This window comes from Festucalex cinctus, chromosome 19, assembly GCF_051991245.1.
Source record: "Festucalex cinctus isolate MCC-2025b chromosome 19, RoL_Fcin_1.0, whole genome shotgun sequence".
NCBI lineage: Eukaryota > Metazoa > Chordata > Actinopteri > Syngnathiformes > Syngnathidae > Festucalex > Festucalex cinctus.
The window spans coordinates 8,944,324-8,963,561 of NC_135429.1; the positions used below are offsets into that span (position 1 = coordinate 8,944,324).

General features: G+C 39.1%; 1 protein-coding gene across 4 annotated transcripts in view; it reads left to right on the forward strand.

Annotated features, from left to right (window-relative positions):
* The first annotated feature begins 3,852 nt into the window (after nucleotides 1-3,852).
* The window catches only part of khdrbs3 (KH domain containing, RNA binding, signal transduction associated 3), a 90,966-nt gene continuing 75,580 nt past the window's right edge, over nucleotides 3,853-19,238 (forward strand). For 2 of the 4 annotated variants that reach the window (XR_013280359.1, XM_077507697.1), the window contains exon 1: nucleotides 3,853-4,278. Coding sequence is in view for 2 of the 4 variants with exons in the window: in XM_077507697.1 (XP_077363823.1) it covers nucleotides 4,188-4,278 (91 nt within the window). In the remaining 2 variants the exon portion in view is untranslated. The remainder of the gene's footprint in view (nucleotides 4,279-19,238) is intronic. The other 2 variants (XR_013280360.1, XM_077507698.1) reach the window with 1 other exon arrangement.

Consider the following 19,238-nt stretch of genomic DNA (forward strand, 5'->3'; position numbering starts at 1 on the left):
GAGAGAGAATAATACAGTCAACAGTATACTCACCCTTTCCATTTTCAACTTGCCATACTGAGAACTGTTTTGAACATTTTACCACTCCCAGGGAGCTAATTATGAGAAGCAAACTGTTAGAGAAACCTCTCAGTATGGTGCAGTACAAATTATTAGATTAGTACTTCTCTCTTAAAGACAAAGTGATTATCAATCATTGATGTTCCTCTTAAACAGGCGCAAGGCATAAATTAGAATATCGTGTAAAAGTTTCATTTATTTCAGGTTTTTAATTCTCAGCTCATATCACTGAACTATGATTAAAAAACAACAACTTATTTTTGAGAATAATAGCTTGTTACATAAGAAACAAACAAAATAGGGTAATTGTTAATATAGAACATAGACCGGAATTTCAGTACAAAGTAATAGTTTCTCTTTTTGACTTTTATTGAGATGCACCATAAATGCTTTTTCACTAATGGGGGTACAAATGAAAGCGCTTTTCTCAAGATGTACTAGATTTGCATTTATTAATGTATTTATTTAATAGAGTTTCAACTAGGCAATGACCTAAAACCAGAGCTGTTTACTTCCTGGTTGCACCTTGAGAAAAAGATGGCTTCCTCAACTCGTCCCAACATACATCAAAAACATTTTTACCTATGTGTCCATTTTTTATTTTATATTTTTTTTAAATTATTGATTATTTGAAAGTGTTATTAATAACACCTGATTTTAATTTGTATATGTCTGGGAAAATTTGTGATGAAATGTGTTAACCCTAAAAGTACTGCTGCTGTACAGTTACCTCAAGAATGTTTCCAGTATTTGACATGGCCACTAAGAGGCAGTGTTGCCACTTTGCCAACACAGCAACTCAGTCATGCATAAACAGTCACTTAAAGTTGTTCAGAGTATCCTTGATTTGCTACTGTACACTTATTTGGTGTTACAGAATTCAATACAAAGTGCATTTCAGTCATTTCCACAACTCTGTGTTGCTTTCACGAAAAAAAAAAAAAAAACACCACTGAGAACGTTGTAGATTTTGACATCAAAAGTAGGCTAACATGTCAGGTGTTTTCCAATGTTGAAAATAACACTCTGGTATAAAAGCCCACTATTCTTCTTCCCCGGCACCCGTTTGACAGGACATTCCTCATCGGCTCTGTTTGCACCGCAGCTTCTGGCCTTGTAGGACTTAAATAAAAATATCTTGGGAGGGAGGCGCTTTTTGATCAGCGCCTTAGACGACGACTACGGCACAAGGGTTTTTGTTTATGAAGACAGGGCGCAACAGATGGCAAGCATATCTATAAATAAAGTGCTCCCCTGCATGGGAGATTAGTGCATTTGAGCTGGTTTTTAATGGTCTCCGGGAGAGATTAAAAAGTAAGCTGATTCATAATGCGCTTCTCTTTGCGGTGAATCACTCATATACCCAAGAGGGAAGTGAGGAGAGAGTGGGGGGGGGGGGGAATGGTCGAAGACAAGAAGTTACATGGATAAAGAGGAGCATGTTGTCTCCTGGTGGCTGCAGTTTCATTAATCTCGCGCTGTTAGCACCTGAACGTATTCATTAAAGTACTTTCAGAGGCTTTTATAAGTTCCAATCAGACGGCTTCACCAGCCGTCTCCCACATCACAATTTATAAATAGAAGACATATTTCCATCTTGTTTTTCGCCTCTGTGTCACATATTCTCTGCAAAATTGAATTTTATGAAAGGAAAAAAAAAAAAAAGGCAATTATGTAACCGGTGCTGATCGGCCTACAGATACTGTACATCCACCCACCTGAGGCTACATCAGCATCCTCCGCAAATATTGACAGGATTCTTATCTCTTCTTCACACCCGCGAAGAAATATATATCTTGTATACGAGGCTCCAACAAAAGACAAGAATGTCTGCAAAAAAGAAAAGTTGACTGAGGTCGTAGCTCATCATATTGTTCTCGAAAATAACCTTATAGCGTTGTCTTCTTATTTCATTAATTCATAAACACGGCCGTGAGTAAAGCAGGCCCGACCCCCGAGAAGGTGATTGGATTCCCTGAGAACTATTGACAACATGTCTGTACAATTACAAACAATCAATGGTTTCAACAACAAGCCAAGAGGACAATTGCTGCATGTGGGAGAGGCTTCTGGTTGTTAATTTAGACTATTACACGCCGACTGGTTCCTGAAGTGGTTCGTTTAAGAAATACGTACGGTCGTTTCGAGACCAATACATCCTTGCAAAATAGGAATACATTCAGCTAAATCTGATTTATGGCTCTTAATCACAGAGGCTGGATTACCGGCCAAGCAAAGCTGCCCCAAAGGCCCCCGATCCCCTGTGCGACCTGTGCGTTTTGACACTCAAATTGCATCATGTATAATATGTTGACCGCCAAGCAACAATATTTGCCGTAACTGAGGGATGTCCTACTGGATCAACGTAAAATGGTGGACATTCCGTAATAAATTGCCATTCAGTAATCCTTCCATATTTTCTCCAATCAAAGTGGTGTCCAAATCTTTTCGTTTGAAGGCCACATACAGAAAATCAGCAGGACAAAAGAGCCACGTAATGTTATGAAGAGAAATATTTAGTCCTAAATAATTGTACAAATAATTTGTGTTTTTGCATATCTAGAAAAAATGCTACAGTATAATAAACCAATGTATTTTTAATAGTGGCACATATTTTTTTTTTTATGACACACTGACTTCTTTCATTAACCATCTCCAAACTTTTTTTTTTTCTTTTTTAATTGTGTCAAATGCCAGCTTTTTTTTAAGTATATGTTGCGGGCCACTGAAAAATGGATGGCGGGTCGCAAATGGCCCCCGGGCCATAGTTTGGACACCCCTCATAAGGTCACGGGTGAACCTGAGCCTCTAAATAAAAAAACATAATAAAAATCTGCCCTGTCAAGTATTAATGAACTTTATTGTCTATTGTTTGTACTTTGCTACAATTTTTTTTTCTTGAATTCTAGTGTGTTTCAAGCCTTCTTTATCAAATGGCCGTGACGTACAATTTTGCTGTTGTTTGATGTAAAAAGGGTTCAACAGGCAAGGCAAATTTCACAATAAAAGCTTTTATAAACAACTCAGGGCAATAACAAGCCTCTTGGTCTGTTGGCAAAAATTTGAATAGTTGTGACATCAGTGTAACACCCTGACAAAAGACGGGCCTTCAAAGTAAAAGCATCCAAGTATAATAACGATTTTGTCACACTTTATTTGGCTCAATGGCACTCAAACTGTTTTGCGCTTGTTTAATGATTTACTGATAAAAATCCGCCATGCAGCCAAAGTGATCTTACTACTTTTCAAACATGTATAAGCAGGCATGTTAATGCCTTTGCTGTATTAATTGTTTTGAAATCTGTTTTTTATTTTATTTTATTTTTTTATTTTATATGGTATTATTTTTTATTTATTTATTTTATTTTTTATTTACAGTTTATTTCCTTAATGGTCTCTTTGCACAAATTCACTACTTCCTGAACTCAACACCAGTCCTTCATTTCCTGTCTTTCATGAGTAGACAAGCCGATTAATCCAGGTGTGCCTGATCTCTAACTACAACAACATTGGCCAGACACACCTGGATTAATCAGTTTGTCCACTCATGAAAGACAGGAAACAAAAACGTGGTATTCAGTCCAGGAAGTAGTCGAGCTGTACAAAGAGCCCATTTGTCTGTTATTATGTTTATATACAATGTTATGCTGTACACTTCTAATGCACACGGAACGAATTTAATTTGTCAAGGTACCACACTGTATACTTGGGCGATTCAGCACGACGGACAGTTCCTTACCTTTAGCCCCGCCCCCTTTGCTCACCCCCCGCCGTCCAATCATGAGGCGGCGTGGTTTTTGCTGCTGGATCTGTCAAGAGTGGGCTTCCAGGACACAATCAGCCCACAGAAGAGAAGGGCACACACGGCTGGGGATCACGCGGCGAAGCTCCTCTCGGATTGGATAAACACAACACCATTAAAGCTCGCAATTAACCTCACAACGTTTGTGCGAGTGCGAGCGAGCCCAGGACTGGACGGGAAGAAAATGCTCTTCTAGCGTCAGACACAAGCGTCGTTTTCTCCCTTTTTGGACAACGCTCGTCGGAACCGCTCGAAGCTTGTTCAAGTTTTCCTCGAAGTGCACCTGAAGATTTTTTTTTTTTTGGGGGTGGGGGTCAAGGACGCCATGGGGAGCGAACAATACTTGCCGGAGCTTCAGGCGGAGAAGGAAATGCTGGACCCGGCTTTCCAGCACTCTCTTCGGCTACTGGAGCAAGGTAAGGTTCGACAGCTGCACGCGGAAGTGATTACACTAATTGGGCACCTCATTCGGTCAGGTGCGCCTAATCAGACTCAAATTGAGCTGGGTCAAGAATTTGAACCATGCATGCATCATAGTCTGATGTTTGTCATTAATTGCACATCTGTTGTTAAAACATCTTGCAAACAGTTTTACGGCATTTTGATAGGTTTTTGTTTTTCGTTGGGTCTTATTAGAGGGTGGGAGCCAATCACATCTACACAAAATGAAGTTAATGGGAGAGAGCTTTAAGCCTCGGTTCCACCACAATTAGTTCAGTTGTGTTATTTTTTACTTGTTTAGCTTTTGTGGATGCAGCGTGAGTTCAATTCAGTTAGTTAGTGGTTGTCTGTTTCTGTGACTTGCCTTTTGAAGGCGCGAAAGAAAATGATCGATGATCGATGGACGATGAGTTAGCTCATTTGCCTGACAGTTTTGAGGTTCAGGGTTTGAATCCGGCCACTCACATTCCAGCAACATGCATACTATATTAATTTAATACTCAAAAATTTAGAGTCTAAATTGTCCATAGATTTTTAAGTGACTGTCCTGGTTCTACAAGTATGCACCCTGTGATTGACTGGTGACCAGTTGTGGGTGTTGTTTTTGCTTTTTTTCTTAAGTAAGCTATAATGCTTTAACATGGGCGAAGGAAAAAAGATCCAAAACAAATTTAAATGAAAAGTTGAAAAACTAGATAACATATCAGCATTAAATTAGGATACATGATAATAATTTTCTGTTCTGGTCAATAAAATTATCAAGTTGAAAAATCACAAAAAAAAAAGCAAGATGATGAAAGTGAGAAGTAATATTTCTGATTCATGAAAAAAACTAAAAAATGTTCATAGGTCAGATTTAAATGTAAATGCGGTTTGAGCAAATCTCAGCAAATTTGTTTCACAATTGAGGAACATAGAAACAGAGTGCTGCTTCTCTTTGTTTGTTTCTGGTTTTGTAAATAGTCCCAGAATTCCGAGACCATTAAGCGCCTTCTACACCAATAGTTCAATTTTTAAGTCTATTTTTTTGAGTTGCAGGAATTCAGTGCTGAGACTTTAGGACCCGAGTGATGTGCATAATCCAGTTTCCTGGTTCTAGCAAGAAATCGAGCACCAGCAGCGATAGAAAATGGATGCTTCATGTAATGGAGCAATAATCACTGCACAGCAGTTTTGGCCAAGAAAATGTCTCATATCTGACAAACGTATATTTTAAATATGAAAACGGATGACATTGTGGTGAAAGTGCAGTTTTAAATATGGCAGCTCATGTTGATTACTGCAGTCCTTTGTTTCCCCGATTGTGGCTGTCAGTAATTCACTTCGACGTAGCCCTGTGGAACGCCTCTTGCCGGCGGCTCACGTCCAGTGTAAACATTCACTAACTAATTCATGCTTTCATGCTCTCTGCTTGTCCCATGTTGCCTCTGCTTCCCCAAGCCGGCTTCCTTATGGGCCATAAAAAGAGACTCTCGAAAAGTGAGGCAGGGTTTGTTTGCTTCCTTCCCAGCTATAGTATGCATATTCATCTTCCTTGTCTCTATAATTACGGCCATCAGCCACATCCACAGCAGACTCTTTGAATCCGTATAAACTGCACGTTTGGTCTGAAAATCTGTTACAGTGTCAAATGTATTGACTGTATTAATGCAAATAGTCCTGGCCAGAGGCTTTTGTTTAGTCAACTGTAGCTATGTGGAGGCGTCAAGCATAACATTTATGTCAAGTGAAACTGAAGTTGAATGCAAACAAATATAAAGGGTTAGTCTGGATGAATGCGGAAAAAAAAATGTATGCCTTTCCCTTCTGAAAGAGACTCACTTTATCGGAGATTAGCATTTCTCAGATGTACAGTAATAACATTTACGTATGCGGTCAAATTATTGGAAATTTATGGTAAGATATTAAATGGAACTTTGCATTATCCGCTCAGGTCAATGTTTGGCCATCATAAAATATATTCTTACTCGGTGAGTAATGCTATAATGGCTTGCTCGTGTTGGGATAATGCATAAACAGGTGAGAGTACATCAATCTATGATAAATGTGTGCTATTTTTGTAGGTACACTATAGGGGCATTTATTAACAGTTTTCCAAGATAACATACAGTTGATATATAAAGTTTACACACTGCACAGGAGATGGTTTTTACTAGTGTTGTTCCGATATCGTTTTTTGGCTCCCGATACCGATACCCAGCTTAGCAGTATCGGCCGATACCGATACGTAAGGTTTTTTTTCCTCAACATGAAAAAGCTGTCCTGCCATTGGTTTAGAGTATTCAAGGGCCAATAGGATATCTTAGATCGGCATGCAGTGAACATGTCACATATCAGTGGATGTCGTGCACGAGCAAGACCATGATGCTGCATCCAAAATCCTATATTAGCGTTGGAATTAATGGTATTGGCATGTTATTTGTGAGTAGTCACCGATATCGATACCACTGTTTTAATGCAGTATCGGCACCTCTGCTGATACCAGTATCGGTATCGGAACAACACTAGTTTTTACATGCACTAATGAGCAAGTATTTTACAAAAATTTCTGCAGCACCTTCAATGTTGCAGTCAACCACGTGGTAGCCTCCCTGGCAAGTTTTTATTTTAGTCAAATATTTTGGAGGGATGTCCAGTTCTTGGTAATGCCACTATTGTGCCAAATTTTCTCCACTCGATGATGGTTGGCTTCACCTTGTGAATTCTTTCATACACCTCTCCTGGCTGATGCCGTTGAACGCTGAGATCCCTCTGATGCCGTGGAGCTTGTTTTGTAAGATGGGACTTAAACAATGATTATATTTGCTGGTATGACTGATTGATGGGAGTAATAATCACTGCAGTGCGTTCGGTTAGAAGATAGTTTTGTCCATATGAGTAATAATCAGAACGGCATGTGAATGTGTTGTCTATACAATGTTAAATAGCTGAGGCACAATTAACATTAACCTCGATGTACATAAATGACGTACAACACGCACACATTGTGAATCGAGTCAATTTGTGGAGAAACGATTGGGTCAAAACATGCCTAATTAAAATTAAACTGCAGTAATATACCAACCACCAGAGGGTGCGTGGGTCTTAAACGTCGCTGTCCAAAATATGCCCAATTAAAATTAAACTGCACTACTAAAACTAACCACCAGAGGGTGCTGGAACAAATGGAAAACAACCTGGACTTTTAAACTGATGTGCTGCTATAATTTTTTTTTAAATATTTTAATTTTATTATCGCAATATTGTAGTTATTGTTGCATCCCTAGTCTTTAATAGAGGAACTTTAAACAGTATTAATGAGCTCAGCCACATCCCTAGTTAGCATGTGCATATTTTCAAAACAGTTTTGGGCTCATTTTTTACAATGTCTGAATTCAAATGTTGCTCTGTAGCTTTTTGGTGTCCCCTGCTCCTTTCATAAAGTGAGTTTTTGTGTTGGAGCAAAGAGTTCAATTGGACAACGTGGCAAGTGTAAGAATTAATCCGTGACTTTTTATGAAGTAAGCACAATTTGGCAGTGCAGAAAAACTGTCCCGCAAATACTGTTATCTCGCGCTTACACAACAGATGGAACACGGCGCTGTTTAATACAGCATTTCTTCTGCCATCTTGCTGATGAATTTTCAACTTGATTATGCCATTGGCAAGAGTAACTGCAGTTAGCGCATACAAACGGGGAATATAAGATTATTCCAGGCCTGGAGAGAGTTCTTTTCAGATGAAGTTAAGTAAGTATTCTGTATTAGAAGCCCAGGGACTGATTTAATGGTGTGGCCCTTCTACTGTACAGAGCTCTTCTTTCACAAGCACTATACATGTGTCTCTCTAACAAGCCTCAGACGGGCGGCAGTGCGCAGTCAGAGGAATATGTAAAGAAAAGAATGACTTCACGGAGTGATATATTTTTTTTTTAATGCAGAGATGGGAAAAGTACTTCCATTCTCTGTTTGAGTAAAAGTACCATACAATTGTGTAAAAAAGTACAGGCTCTAAAATGTACTTGACAAGTAAGTTATTTTTACTGGATGTTTGCTTCTGCATCAATTTGAAGTATATTCGCTAACTGAGAAAGCCTTGCCATTTTTTTGGCATGGGTAGACATCGGCCAGTTTTCTCTCTGACTTGCCCTGCGTTGAGTCCACAGAGTATCACTCGCTCATGTTGTTGGTCCACTGATTGAACGTTTATTGTTAATTGGCAGTCTGCAGCATTCTTCTTATAAAGTTCAAATTATCTGCTGTTGTTGCGATGCCCGTTGCCCTCATATTTCCGTGTTATAATATAGCCAATTGAACATCATGTGATAGCTTGACGTAGAGCCAATCACAAGCTGGGATGCAGCCCAAGCTATTGCGAGTGAGCTGCTTCGCGCGTATGTAGCACAGCGAAGCTTTTTAGGCCAATCTCGCTGGTTCTTCTTTTTCTTCTTTCTGACTTTTGATGGTGGTCTTGGCGTTTTGATTCTCAGTTTTGCTATTCAGTGTGTTAAAATTGTATTCAAGGATCTTCTCAAAAAGTAGAAGCCAAAGATCTATTTGTCACTTGATAAAATTCAACTTTATTTATAAAGCACTTTAAAATCAGGCATTGCTGTATACAAAGTGCTGTACATGAAACAGAAATTGGTTGTGCAGTAAAGAATACGGTAACAAGACCAAAGCAAACATTTTGAAGTGAGTATACAATTTTTGTAATTTTTTTTCACAAGTAAATACATTTTACATCAGTAAATTAATAAGAAGTAGGCGAGTGAATAAATAAATAAATCCATAATAAATAAATAGTATAAACACACACAAAATAACAAAAACAATGTTAAGTCTCATGGTATGCGAAAAAAAAAAAAACAAAGAATACAGATGGGTTTCAAGATGTGTTTTAAAACAGAATAAATAGGGTGATTGCCAATTTTTTTTTTTGTGGAAGGTCGTTCCAAAGGGAGGGACCGGCAACTGCAAAGGCTCGATCCCCTCTAAGTCTTTGCTTTGCCCTCGGTGCCTCCAATTGTGTCTGGTCTGCTGACCTGAGGTACTGGGTAGGTGTGTAAGGGTGCAAGAGCTCAGTGAGATAAGGTGGGGCAAAAACATTTAGAGATTTAAAAACAAATAAAAGGAACTTAAAATGGCCTCTAAATTTCATTTGTGTGTTCCCTCTTACGTGCACCAGTAATGAGACGAGCAGCAGCATTTTTGGACAAGCTGGAAACACTTGAAGGAGGACTGGCTGATTCAAAAATAAAGTGCATTACAGTAATCCAGCCAAGATGTAACAAAGGCATGGATTACCGTTTCTAAGTGCCGCTGAGATAGATTTATTTTATTTTTTTTACCTTAGCCAGCTGCCTAAGCTGGATTTGACAACAGCTGCAATTTGCCGGTCCAGTTTAAAGTTACTGTCCGTCTTAACACCCAGGTTTGAGACTGTTGGATTTAGATAGTGTGCCAGAGGACCCAAGTCAGCAGGAAGAGATTGTTTTATGGACAATTTTTATTCAGCGCAGTCACATTTATCTTTAAATGTCAACTCCACTTAATACAAATTGCTTCCTGGTCTGTGCAGGTATCCGTGAACAAAGAAAAACTGGACTTTGATTAAAACGGTTTCAGCATCGCCACCTAGCGGTTGGGAGGGATGAAATAGAACCAGCTCAAAGGATGTTAGTTTGAAATCAGAAAACTTTGTCCCAGTTTTGAAGTTGTCGCATTACTTCAGGTACTTTTTTTTTTTTTTAATCGGATATTCCACAGTAGCCAACATCCAAGTGGCGCTTGCACAACTTCCTCAGCTTGCTTGCCCTCAAAGCCAAAAACACAACAGCGACTCTTAATCTCTTAAAACTGTCAGTTTTGGGATAAGTATCCTCATTTCGAGAAAGATGCCTCATCGTTAATTTATACATTCCCATCTCATCAACAGAGCAGCGGGGTATTTTTAGCAGCGCTTGAGTTTGGCCTCAAGTGTGAACACTTCCTGGGTTAGGATGCCCAGAAGTGAGCGAGAATCAGCTTTGGCACGGGATCAAAGGCAAGAGATAGCGATTTGTTGGGGGGGGGGTGGAAACAGTGCTCGCCGGCGATAATGATCTCCCGATCCCAGGCTGGCTGACGTGCCGAGCCACACAGCGAGCGGTCTTGAGTCGCCACGGCTGGAGACTCGACCACCCGCCTGATGTAGTGAACTTTCTGTAAGAGGGCAGACGGGGAGCACCAGCTAGCTGCTTTGCATTCAGACGAGCTGAGCGAGCGAGAGTGTTTGCACAGCTCTTTGCCTCCCTGGGATCCAGGGAGGAAATGTAGGCCAGGACCAGCAGGCAGCTGCAAAAACCAAATAGCACCTCTTTTACACTCACATGCTTCCATTGATTTTTACCGCTAATATGGATTGCATATTCTCCTGAACTATAATGCCATAAACTATGCACTGATATCATATTTGTGATGAGTGTTTCAAAGAGTCAACATTGTTTTGACAAAAACTCAAAGCAATCTTGTTTGGTTTAACCTGAAGAAAGTGTTAGGTGAAAGAGTATCTCATGGGCCGTGCAATCATATATTAGTGCTAGCAAAAGCGTCCAAGACTGCAGGCGACCGTCCTTTGATTTGGCTTGTCTTTTGTGAAAATAAGTTATATTTGTACAAAAAGTACAAGCAGGAAAAATACAAGCATTTTAGTCGTATTGTTTCTCTTCAACATACTTCCTTGACACCAATAATTTATTTTCTTGTTAGCAAGAGCTTTGGCATCATCTTGTCGCATTTTAAGATACTACAGAAACGGCACCAAAAAAACACGATTGGGAGTTTAGGTGTGTTTTTCAGCGACAGAAAAAAAAAAAGTGAATTTGTGAATGTCAAACTGTTAATGGAATAGAGTTCACGGTTTACAATTTTTACAAGAGGCTTTTGGTTTAGTACATTCTGTTCAGTTCTGATCCTACGATGGCACTGTAATCCAAATTTGTACGTAAATCAGACCATGCTAGGTATTGGACGATTATCGGCACTGATAGGGCATTTTGAAGCATATTGGCATCAGCCTTTTTTTCATTATCTGATGGCTGATAACAGATAATCTTAAATTTGGGGAAAACCTAAGGTACGGTCTTCCGTTTTCACAGGAAAATGCACTATATAAATACAGGATGTATACACATGAACTCCTTCTCAGTCTACACCTCTGGGCTTCTGTTAGCACGCACAGATTTTATTTATTTATTTTTTCTTCACTCACTCACTCACTGAAAAAAAAAATAAAAATCCATGTGTGCTGTCAAGTTGCCGCAGGAGTGACGTCATGCAGCCAACAAATTCACCTGGCCCCATCTGCGACACGCCCCCGCCACCCCCTGCTCTGCGATTGGCTGGAGGGGTAAACAACTGTCTGTCCACAGAAACGTCCCGCTGTTGACAAAACAAACACAAAATGGCAAAATATAGGCTTGTCGGAAAAAAAATCACCACCACACATTAACAGAACCCCAGAGGTGTAGACTGAGGAGATCATGTGTATACATCTTGTCTTTATATAGTGCATTTTCCTGAGTGAAAATGTAAGACCGTGACTTTTAATGAATTAAAATTTCAATTAACTTTCTAAGAGATTCTGCTGAGCTTGGAAAGTCCCTGTGCATACGTTTTGTTTGAGTTTGAATTGAAAACATATCTAAGGAAAACATTAACATTTCAGTTGTAGTAGAATTTTGGAAAATGTTATTTATTGTAGAAAACTTTAGGGAGCTATTTGTTTGTTTTAATTAATCTTTCAAAGACGCGTTACTGTGCCTGAGAGCTCCCGAACTTTTGCTTAGTTTTAAAAGCAAAGATGACAATTGCTAAGATGAAAAGAACAATATCTTTAACATGTTAAAAATCTGTAATGCTGTCTAATTAACATGGTTAAAGGCACATAAACGTAAGTGTTGTATTATTCAAAATGTTGACATGAATACTTTCCTTTTTACTGCAAACAAATATCGCCTACAAATATTGGTTATCGGCCTCCTCGATTTATTAATTATCCAAAAAAAAAACAAAAAAACATTGTTCTATCTCTAACATGCACCACAATCAACAACAACCCACCCAGTAATAGTTATGATGCTGTCCAGTAAATCTTTGTATGAAACAAATGAAAATTGTAAGTGCTGTGGTGCTGCCTGAAGATGTAGTTTTACATATTCCACATGCTTATAGCCTGACTTTCAAACATGAATGCTTTTTAAGTATGTGCATCAGTCAGAGCGGTGTGCTTGTTTGTGTGCTGTTTGAGCATCACTCTCGTCGTCCAAATGATCCATCAACATATTGCAAGGATACAATTGCCATTTGGTGCAAAGCTTCCTATGCGCTCATCTTACGGATTCAGCTGTCGAGACTGTCAAATTTGCCGACGCCGCCTTAGGCTGCCTACAAGAGTAGACTCTCAATCAAAGCTACAAGACAAGATGCCTTAAATAATGCAAACTTTTTTTTTTTTTTTTTTTTTTTTTGTTCGGAGGAGGATGCTTGCAAGATGATGGTCGCCCATAGCTCATTGGTTCGTATCGATGCCATTTTAGATATGACCTGAAAATGTGCGGTTTTGAAGGGATACTTAACTCATTTAACCCAGTTAGATCATTTTGTCTATCCTCCTGACTACCAGCAATTCAAACTTGTCCTCTGTAGTGGACCTTTTTAAACCTGAATATCTCCCACCCAGTGCATGCGATTTACTTTTGTGCTCGATAGAGGACATGCAGAGCTTTCCAATGATACCAAATGTGTAGGGGTGGGGCTTTGATACCTTTGATTGCATCATAAAATAAAATGGCTTCCCTGAGTGCAAGCACTTTTTAGGGAAGAGAAAGTAAGTGTATAACACTTTTTATTGAACAAATTTGGGCTTAAATGTTGTTTGCACGTTTTGTATAAGACTCTTTAGAACACATTAAAGTATGAAAGTGTTTGAATTATTTTAACTAAATTTGAGCCTAGCATTTAAGTTAAAAAAAATGTCATCTGTAGTGGACACATAGCTTAAAAATAAAAACTTTTTTTTTTTCTTCAATTCTTTTCGCAGTATTCCAGTTACTTCACAAAGATTGGTTAATATCAAAATAAACATCATTGGACAATATATTTTTTATTGGGAGTCAGGAGGCTATAATTAATGTGCTAACTTAATTTTTTTCATGTACAATTAATACCTTTTTAAAAAACACATTTTGCCACATACTGTCGACTGTAGATGACATCACACGTGCGCAAAAAACGAGTAACGACCAATCATGGCTCAGTTTGCTAACGTCACATGACCAAACCCATAAAACAGGTGGACAAAATATTAACTTTTTTTTTTTTTTTTTTTTACTGCTGAAAATGGCTAAATGAGTCAAATCCAAGGCAATTTCCTCTTCAGCCTATAATTAAAAATTTTCTAGCACTACTTATAGATCCGTTAATCAGACTGTTGTTGATAATTCTGGGATCTGGGTTTGCACAATGGGCATCACACACCTTCATCCACGATGTAATTGATGTTTTTGGGAATGCGTAAATTTGAATTTATGATGTCTGGGGAACAGATTTTGAAGCAAGAAATGCTTCAAATTCCTTCCCCAGAAATGCTGACTGACACAAAAAAATCCACGTAAAGGTCACGTTTCAAGATTGTAGTAGCGGCCAAATAGCTCAGCTCTAATTTCATACATGATTTAATCACTGTCATTATTGCTGCGAGGAAACGACAAGTTGGCCAACCTGACTTGCTCCAAAGGCAGCAGTGGTCTAATGGTGTCACTTTGTCATTTTTGACAGCATGTGAGCTGCCCAACATGAGGAAAAAAAAAAAAATGATGTAAGTTTCTTAAAACAACCCCATTTAATTGGGCTCAACTGGGAATTGAGCAATCTAGAAATGAATGGTGCGTGTTTGTTTTTTCCTGCCGTTTGACTTTGTGAAAACGGCTTGATCTCCCTGTGACAGCCACCGTTTTTTTTTTTTTTTTCCCCCCCACTTCCTCCACATCTTCATTTCGCCCGCTTTTTGTGTGGCTGGCACGTCTATAGAGGATTGCACTGGATTAGCTTCTCCGCCTTCCCAACTGATCCCATCCATTTTGTGTAATCCAACTCAATTTAATTATGTTTATCGTTCCACCTCTCCGGCGCGGTGCGGCGGCGGCGGCGGCGCACCTCGGCCAAGATAAGCCCGTGTCCTGCGTCTGCCTGAGCCTGTTGCCGTCTGAACAGATGCTCCCAGTCACCTACACATGCGTACGCTAAATCATTTACGCCCTCAAACATCCGTGTGACACGGATAAGGATATTTGAGTGTGAAGATCGTAACCTGTCATTTTTGTATTTAGGAATTAGCTCAGTTTAGCAGGCTTTTGTGATTTATACAAGTTTATTATTATTTACACACGTGTCAAGTTCTGTTTGATGGGTTCATTTTGTAGAATCATCAGGTGTCTTATGCTTTTGTCAAAACACTCGGCTTTACGAATGACAGTGTTTTGACAATTACAAGAGAAGATATGTTTTAGTGTTGTGTGTAGGAATAAATGCTAATTTCCCACCAGAACCATGAGACCTTTATTGTGTCCTGCTGTTTTCGTTGCGCGTCCCGACTCTATTTTAGGAGCCTGATACTAAAAGCTAATCGTGCAGACTTTTTAAAGGACGTTGACTTTACCCTTTTTTTAACGTGCCAGGCTGCCATCCAAAGCATTAAAACCGAGTAGCATGCCAAACACAAGATGTCCTTTAATTTTTGTGAGGATATGCTTTACAACGAAGTTTATTAGATATTTCTTTTACACATTCCCAATGGGACAACACAAGCAGATGTGTATTGTTGCTACGTTCACAGTCGGCTACTGTTGCAATCGGCTGTAAAACATTCATTAAGTCTTACAGCGGAACCATAAACAAGAGGTCAGATCAGGGAAAATGAGCGTCATAACAAGCACGCCATGGATTCTTTTCCTCGTGTTGCACAATTACCGCAACCGGTTGTGAGTTTGACACTTGAACTGCCGGCTCACATGTGCTTCTGGCTGTGTCGCTTGGCGGCGTCTCGTTAAAGTTCCGCCAATGCTTCGGCCAATAAAAGGCTCGTTAAAAAAAAAAAAGGAAGAAAAAAGATGTACATCTCTGCCTGCTTGTTAAATTTCAAGCCGCCGCCACATTGTTAGTTACAGTAGTTCCACAGGTATGTGAATTTTAAGAAGGTTTGGCTGTATCTTGAGCAAAATAAATGATCTGCTTCTTGCTGTATGAAGTGCATGGCTTCACAAAGTAAACAAAATTGATATTTTTTGTGGAATATTAAATGAGACAAAATGGCAAATAGATAAGAAAAAAATAGTGCAGATTGACTCTTTCAAAACAAACAATGTTTTTGTGCTATAGGTATCGTTACTTTTTATCTTGATCAATTAACAAAGTGAGGGCAAAAGGGGGGGGGGGGGGGGTGTTGAAGCAAGCGACATATAGCTATTGCTATCCGTTGTTTGTCGACGTAGGAAGGGGTGTCGTGACATGGGAAAGGCCTGGCGAGCCGCCAGCCTTATCAAGCGCTAGGGGAAACCCTGCCTTGAAATGTGGCTGGATATTGGCCCGGTATCTCGTATTGGTATTGGCCAATCCTAAACAAAAACACGAAGATTTTTTATTTATTTATTTCTTTTTTAACTTCTACATTTGTTATCCTGGAAAATCTGCTTAGGTCCATGCAAATGTAGCCGAAAGCTGATGTTAAGTTGTAGCTCTTGAGAGAACAAATCAGCGAGATTTGGGATGAGATTAGTGTCTGATTGTGGCAGTCAACTACCCTCAACTGCACTATTTTTTTTTTTTTCTTGAAAGGGAAAAAGGAAATGTTTGAGTTGTGGCATTGTAGTTTTTCAATTGGAAGGTGACAACTGGGGGCATGTTGTCTATTAGCGAGAAGGCAATTATTATTATTATTGTTGTTGCAGCTCAATCTGATACACAAAGAAAATCAGCAAGTGGCAGTCAAAGGTAAACATCCACATTTCATCTGAAAGAAGATAAAGGAGTGCAAGAGAATTCTTCTTGTCCATGGCAAAGAGCTGCAGTGTTCTTGCCGTATCTCGGAATTTCATGCACTTCAACATTCTTGACATATTTTTATTGATTATTCTCTGCAAAGCACAACATCTCCGTCACTTTGGCTGACAGTTTTGAAATTTGAACCACCCTCCTCATCCTTCTCACTTGCAGAAGTATCAGCTATTTATCCGACACCTCATTCATTAGTGATAGGATCACAAGTATTACTGCATGGCTCTCTTGTCCCATAAGTAATACGTGTCTGCTACAGATGAGTGTAATTACATCGGGCGCGCAAGTCAACACAGTAAATGTGTCGATGAGAGGCTGTGGGTGGCGAATGGATAGAAATCAACTTTATAGATCTGTGGTTCGCACCCGCTCCCCACTGGAGGGCTAAGGTTTTAATTGCCGTCTGACCAGGGTTGGTCCTGTGTGAAGATGGGCCACGTTGATACCAGGCGAGGCGGAGGAATGGCTTTCTTTCACTGCGGTTGTTGTATTGACGGCTTCTGATAAGGACACAAAGAGAAACATGGAGCTGACTGCATATAGCTGCTGGGAATCTGAGCTTTTTTTTTTTTTTTTTTTTTTTTTTTGTGGGTTGTCGAGAAACTTGCAGGCCTCACATTGGCGGTCTTCGCCTCTTCTGGAATTTGACAGAAGCTAACAATGTTAGCGCAAGCCCACAGCTGTCAGTGAGAGTACTTTAGCAGGTGGCATGCATGAGCCAGCAATAAAACAAACTCAGGCACGTAAATGAAACAGCTGCACACACTTGGAGCATCTTATTTGGGATCAATGTTGGAAAGCGCATTGATTTTCCCGACAGAACACAAACACAAGGGACCTTGACGCATACTTTGTTTGGGTCATCATTTCATTATGCAAGATTTTATAGAGGAGTTTCTGCTCTGACACGTTCATTGCAGCTGTATACTATAGTCAATAGATTAGTGCCCTAGTGAAATATTGAATGTTCATTTTACAAGAATGCACGAGGGAATCGTGCAAACGCTGTGCCATATGGCAGACGTGCTGCATTGAAAAATACTATACAATGAGCCAATACATTCAAATGGATCGTGTGATTCTGAGTTCACCCAATTATTGCAGGAAAAATCCCCCCTAAACCAACTTCAAAGACTGGAAAAGTCCAATCTGTGAGTCTTTTTTTTTTTTTTTTTTTTTTTTTTTGATTAAAACCTTAAATTATTACAATGGTAGCACAAATCTAACATTGCCTGTTACAGTTGGGTCAAAAATAACCCAAATTGGGTCAAAAAGGGACTAACTCAACTTTTTGGGTTAATTAACCCCAAAATGTTTGGGTCAAATGAATAACGCACAAAACAACCCCAAAATTGGGCTGCTTTGTTGGCTATTATTTGATTTGACACAATGTTTTGGATTAGATGACTAACATATATTGGGTCGGTTCATTTTTCGCCCAATTCAGTTGGGTTATTGAATTAACCAGAAAAGTTGTGTCAAATGATTAACCCACAAGACAAGAAATATGTTGCTTTGTGGATTATTAATTTAATTTGTTTAATCGCTCAATGTTGGGTCAGTCCTTTTATTTTTTTTTTAAATACCCAATTTATGTTATTTTGGACCTAACCATTTTTAGAGTGGTTAATAAAGATTTTACAATAGATTACTTGAAAATTATTCGGAAATATGAACAATACGGTTATTCACATTGATACTAATGGTACAATTGTATTCAACTGGTTTCACTACAGCTATTGTTTTTATTTATTTGCTAAATAACCAACGCTTTTCATTGAATGTATTTGTTTTGTGCTAATTACACAGTGGTCAAAATGCTACTATCTCATCAATAATCTCTTAGAACAAGTACATATAATTCCAAAAACGTAACCTTCCTAAAAAGTGTTGGAATGACATGCTTGACCTTTTTCTACTCAACTTCCATTTGGGGAATCCACACAACTGCAGGACACTCTGCGCTGTGCGTGTCATTGATCTCTGTCAGATGTACACATCCCCCCCACTTGTGCACGGCAAGGGGTAATTGTCAGCCTGCTGACGGGGACGACTGCCACGTTCAAGGGGGCACCTTTCATTCATCACATGGCACGGAGCTGATTCCGTGTGAATCAGTGTGGGAATCATTTTCATTTGTACGATACTATTTTTTTGAAAACAGTTAATTCCGACCTGCAAACTGATTGGAGGAGTTGTTGCATAAGTGCTGTTATACTGTACAGCACTTGCTAACTAATTAGCCAATAACTAATAAATGGCGCTTGTAGAGTTGTTGTATGAAAGCAATATCACGTTTGAGGTTGTGATCATATGTGATTATCTTCATCTCACAACTGTGATATAAATAGTACACAACACTACTCCCTGTTGTTATATTACTAAAATAGTCTAATCATCACAATCAAAGATGATTGTGTTCATATAAGTTTCAGCATCATATTTCCTATTTTGACAATAGATGCACCTAAATCCAAACAATGCCTTCAAGTCTCGCTGGTAATATAAGTATTAAACCCCTTCGAGAAACACCCCTTTAAGGCATATAACAAACAGATTAAAAAAAGTGTGACACATGTAATTGTGATTATGTTAAAATCCTGCAAATCATTTCGATGTGTGTACATCTTTCACTGTGCTGTCTTCCCGTGAACTCTGTTCAAAAATGTTGCTGCTGACACAAAAATCTCATTTACACATAAACAGAGCAAAGCGTATTATTCACGAGCAGGCCTACCTACTCTTCATATCACAAATAACCCCCTTGGGCAAGTCACCACTGTCTGCCTCATTATCATATTTATTTAAAGTATCACATGACCCATTTCATTCCAACATGGGATCCGCTTGTCATGATCGAGCGG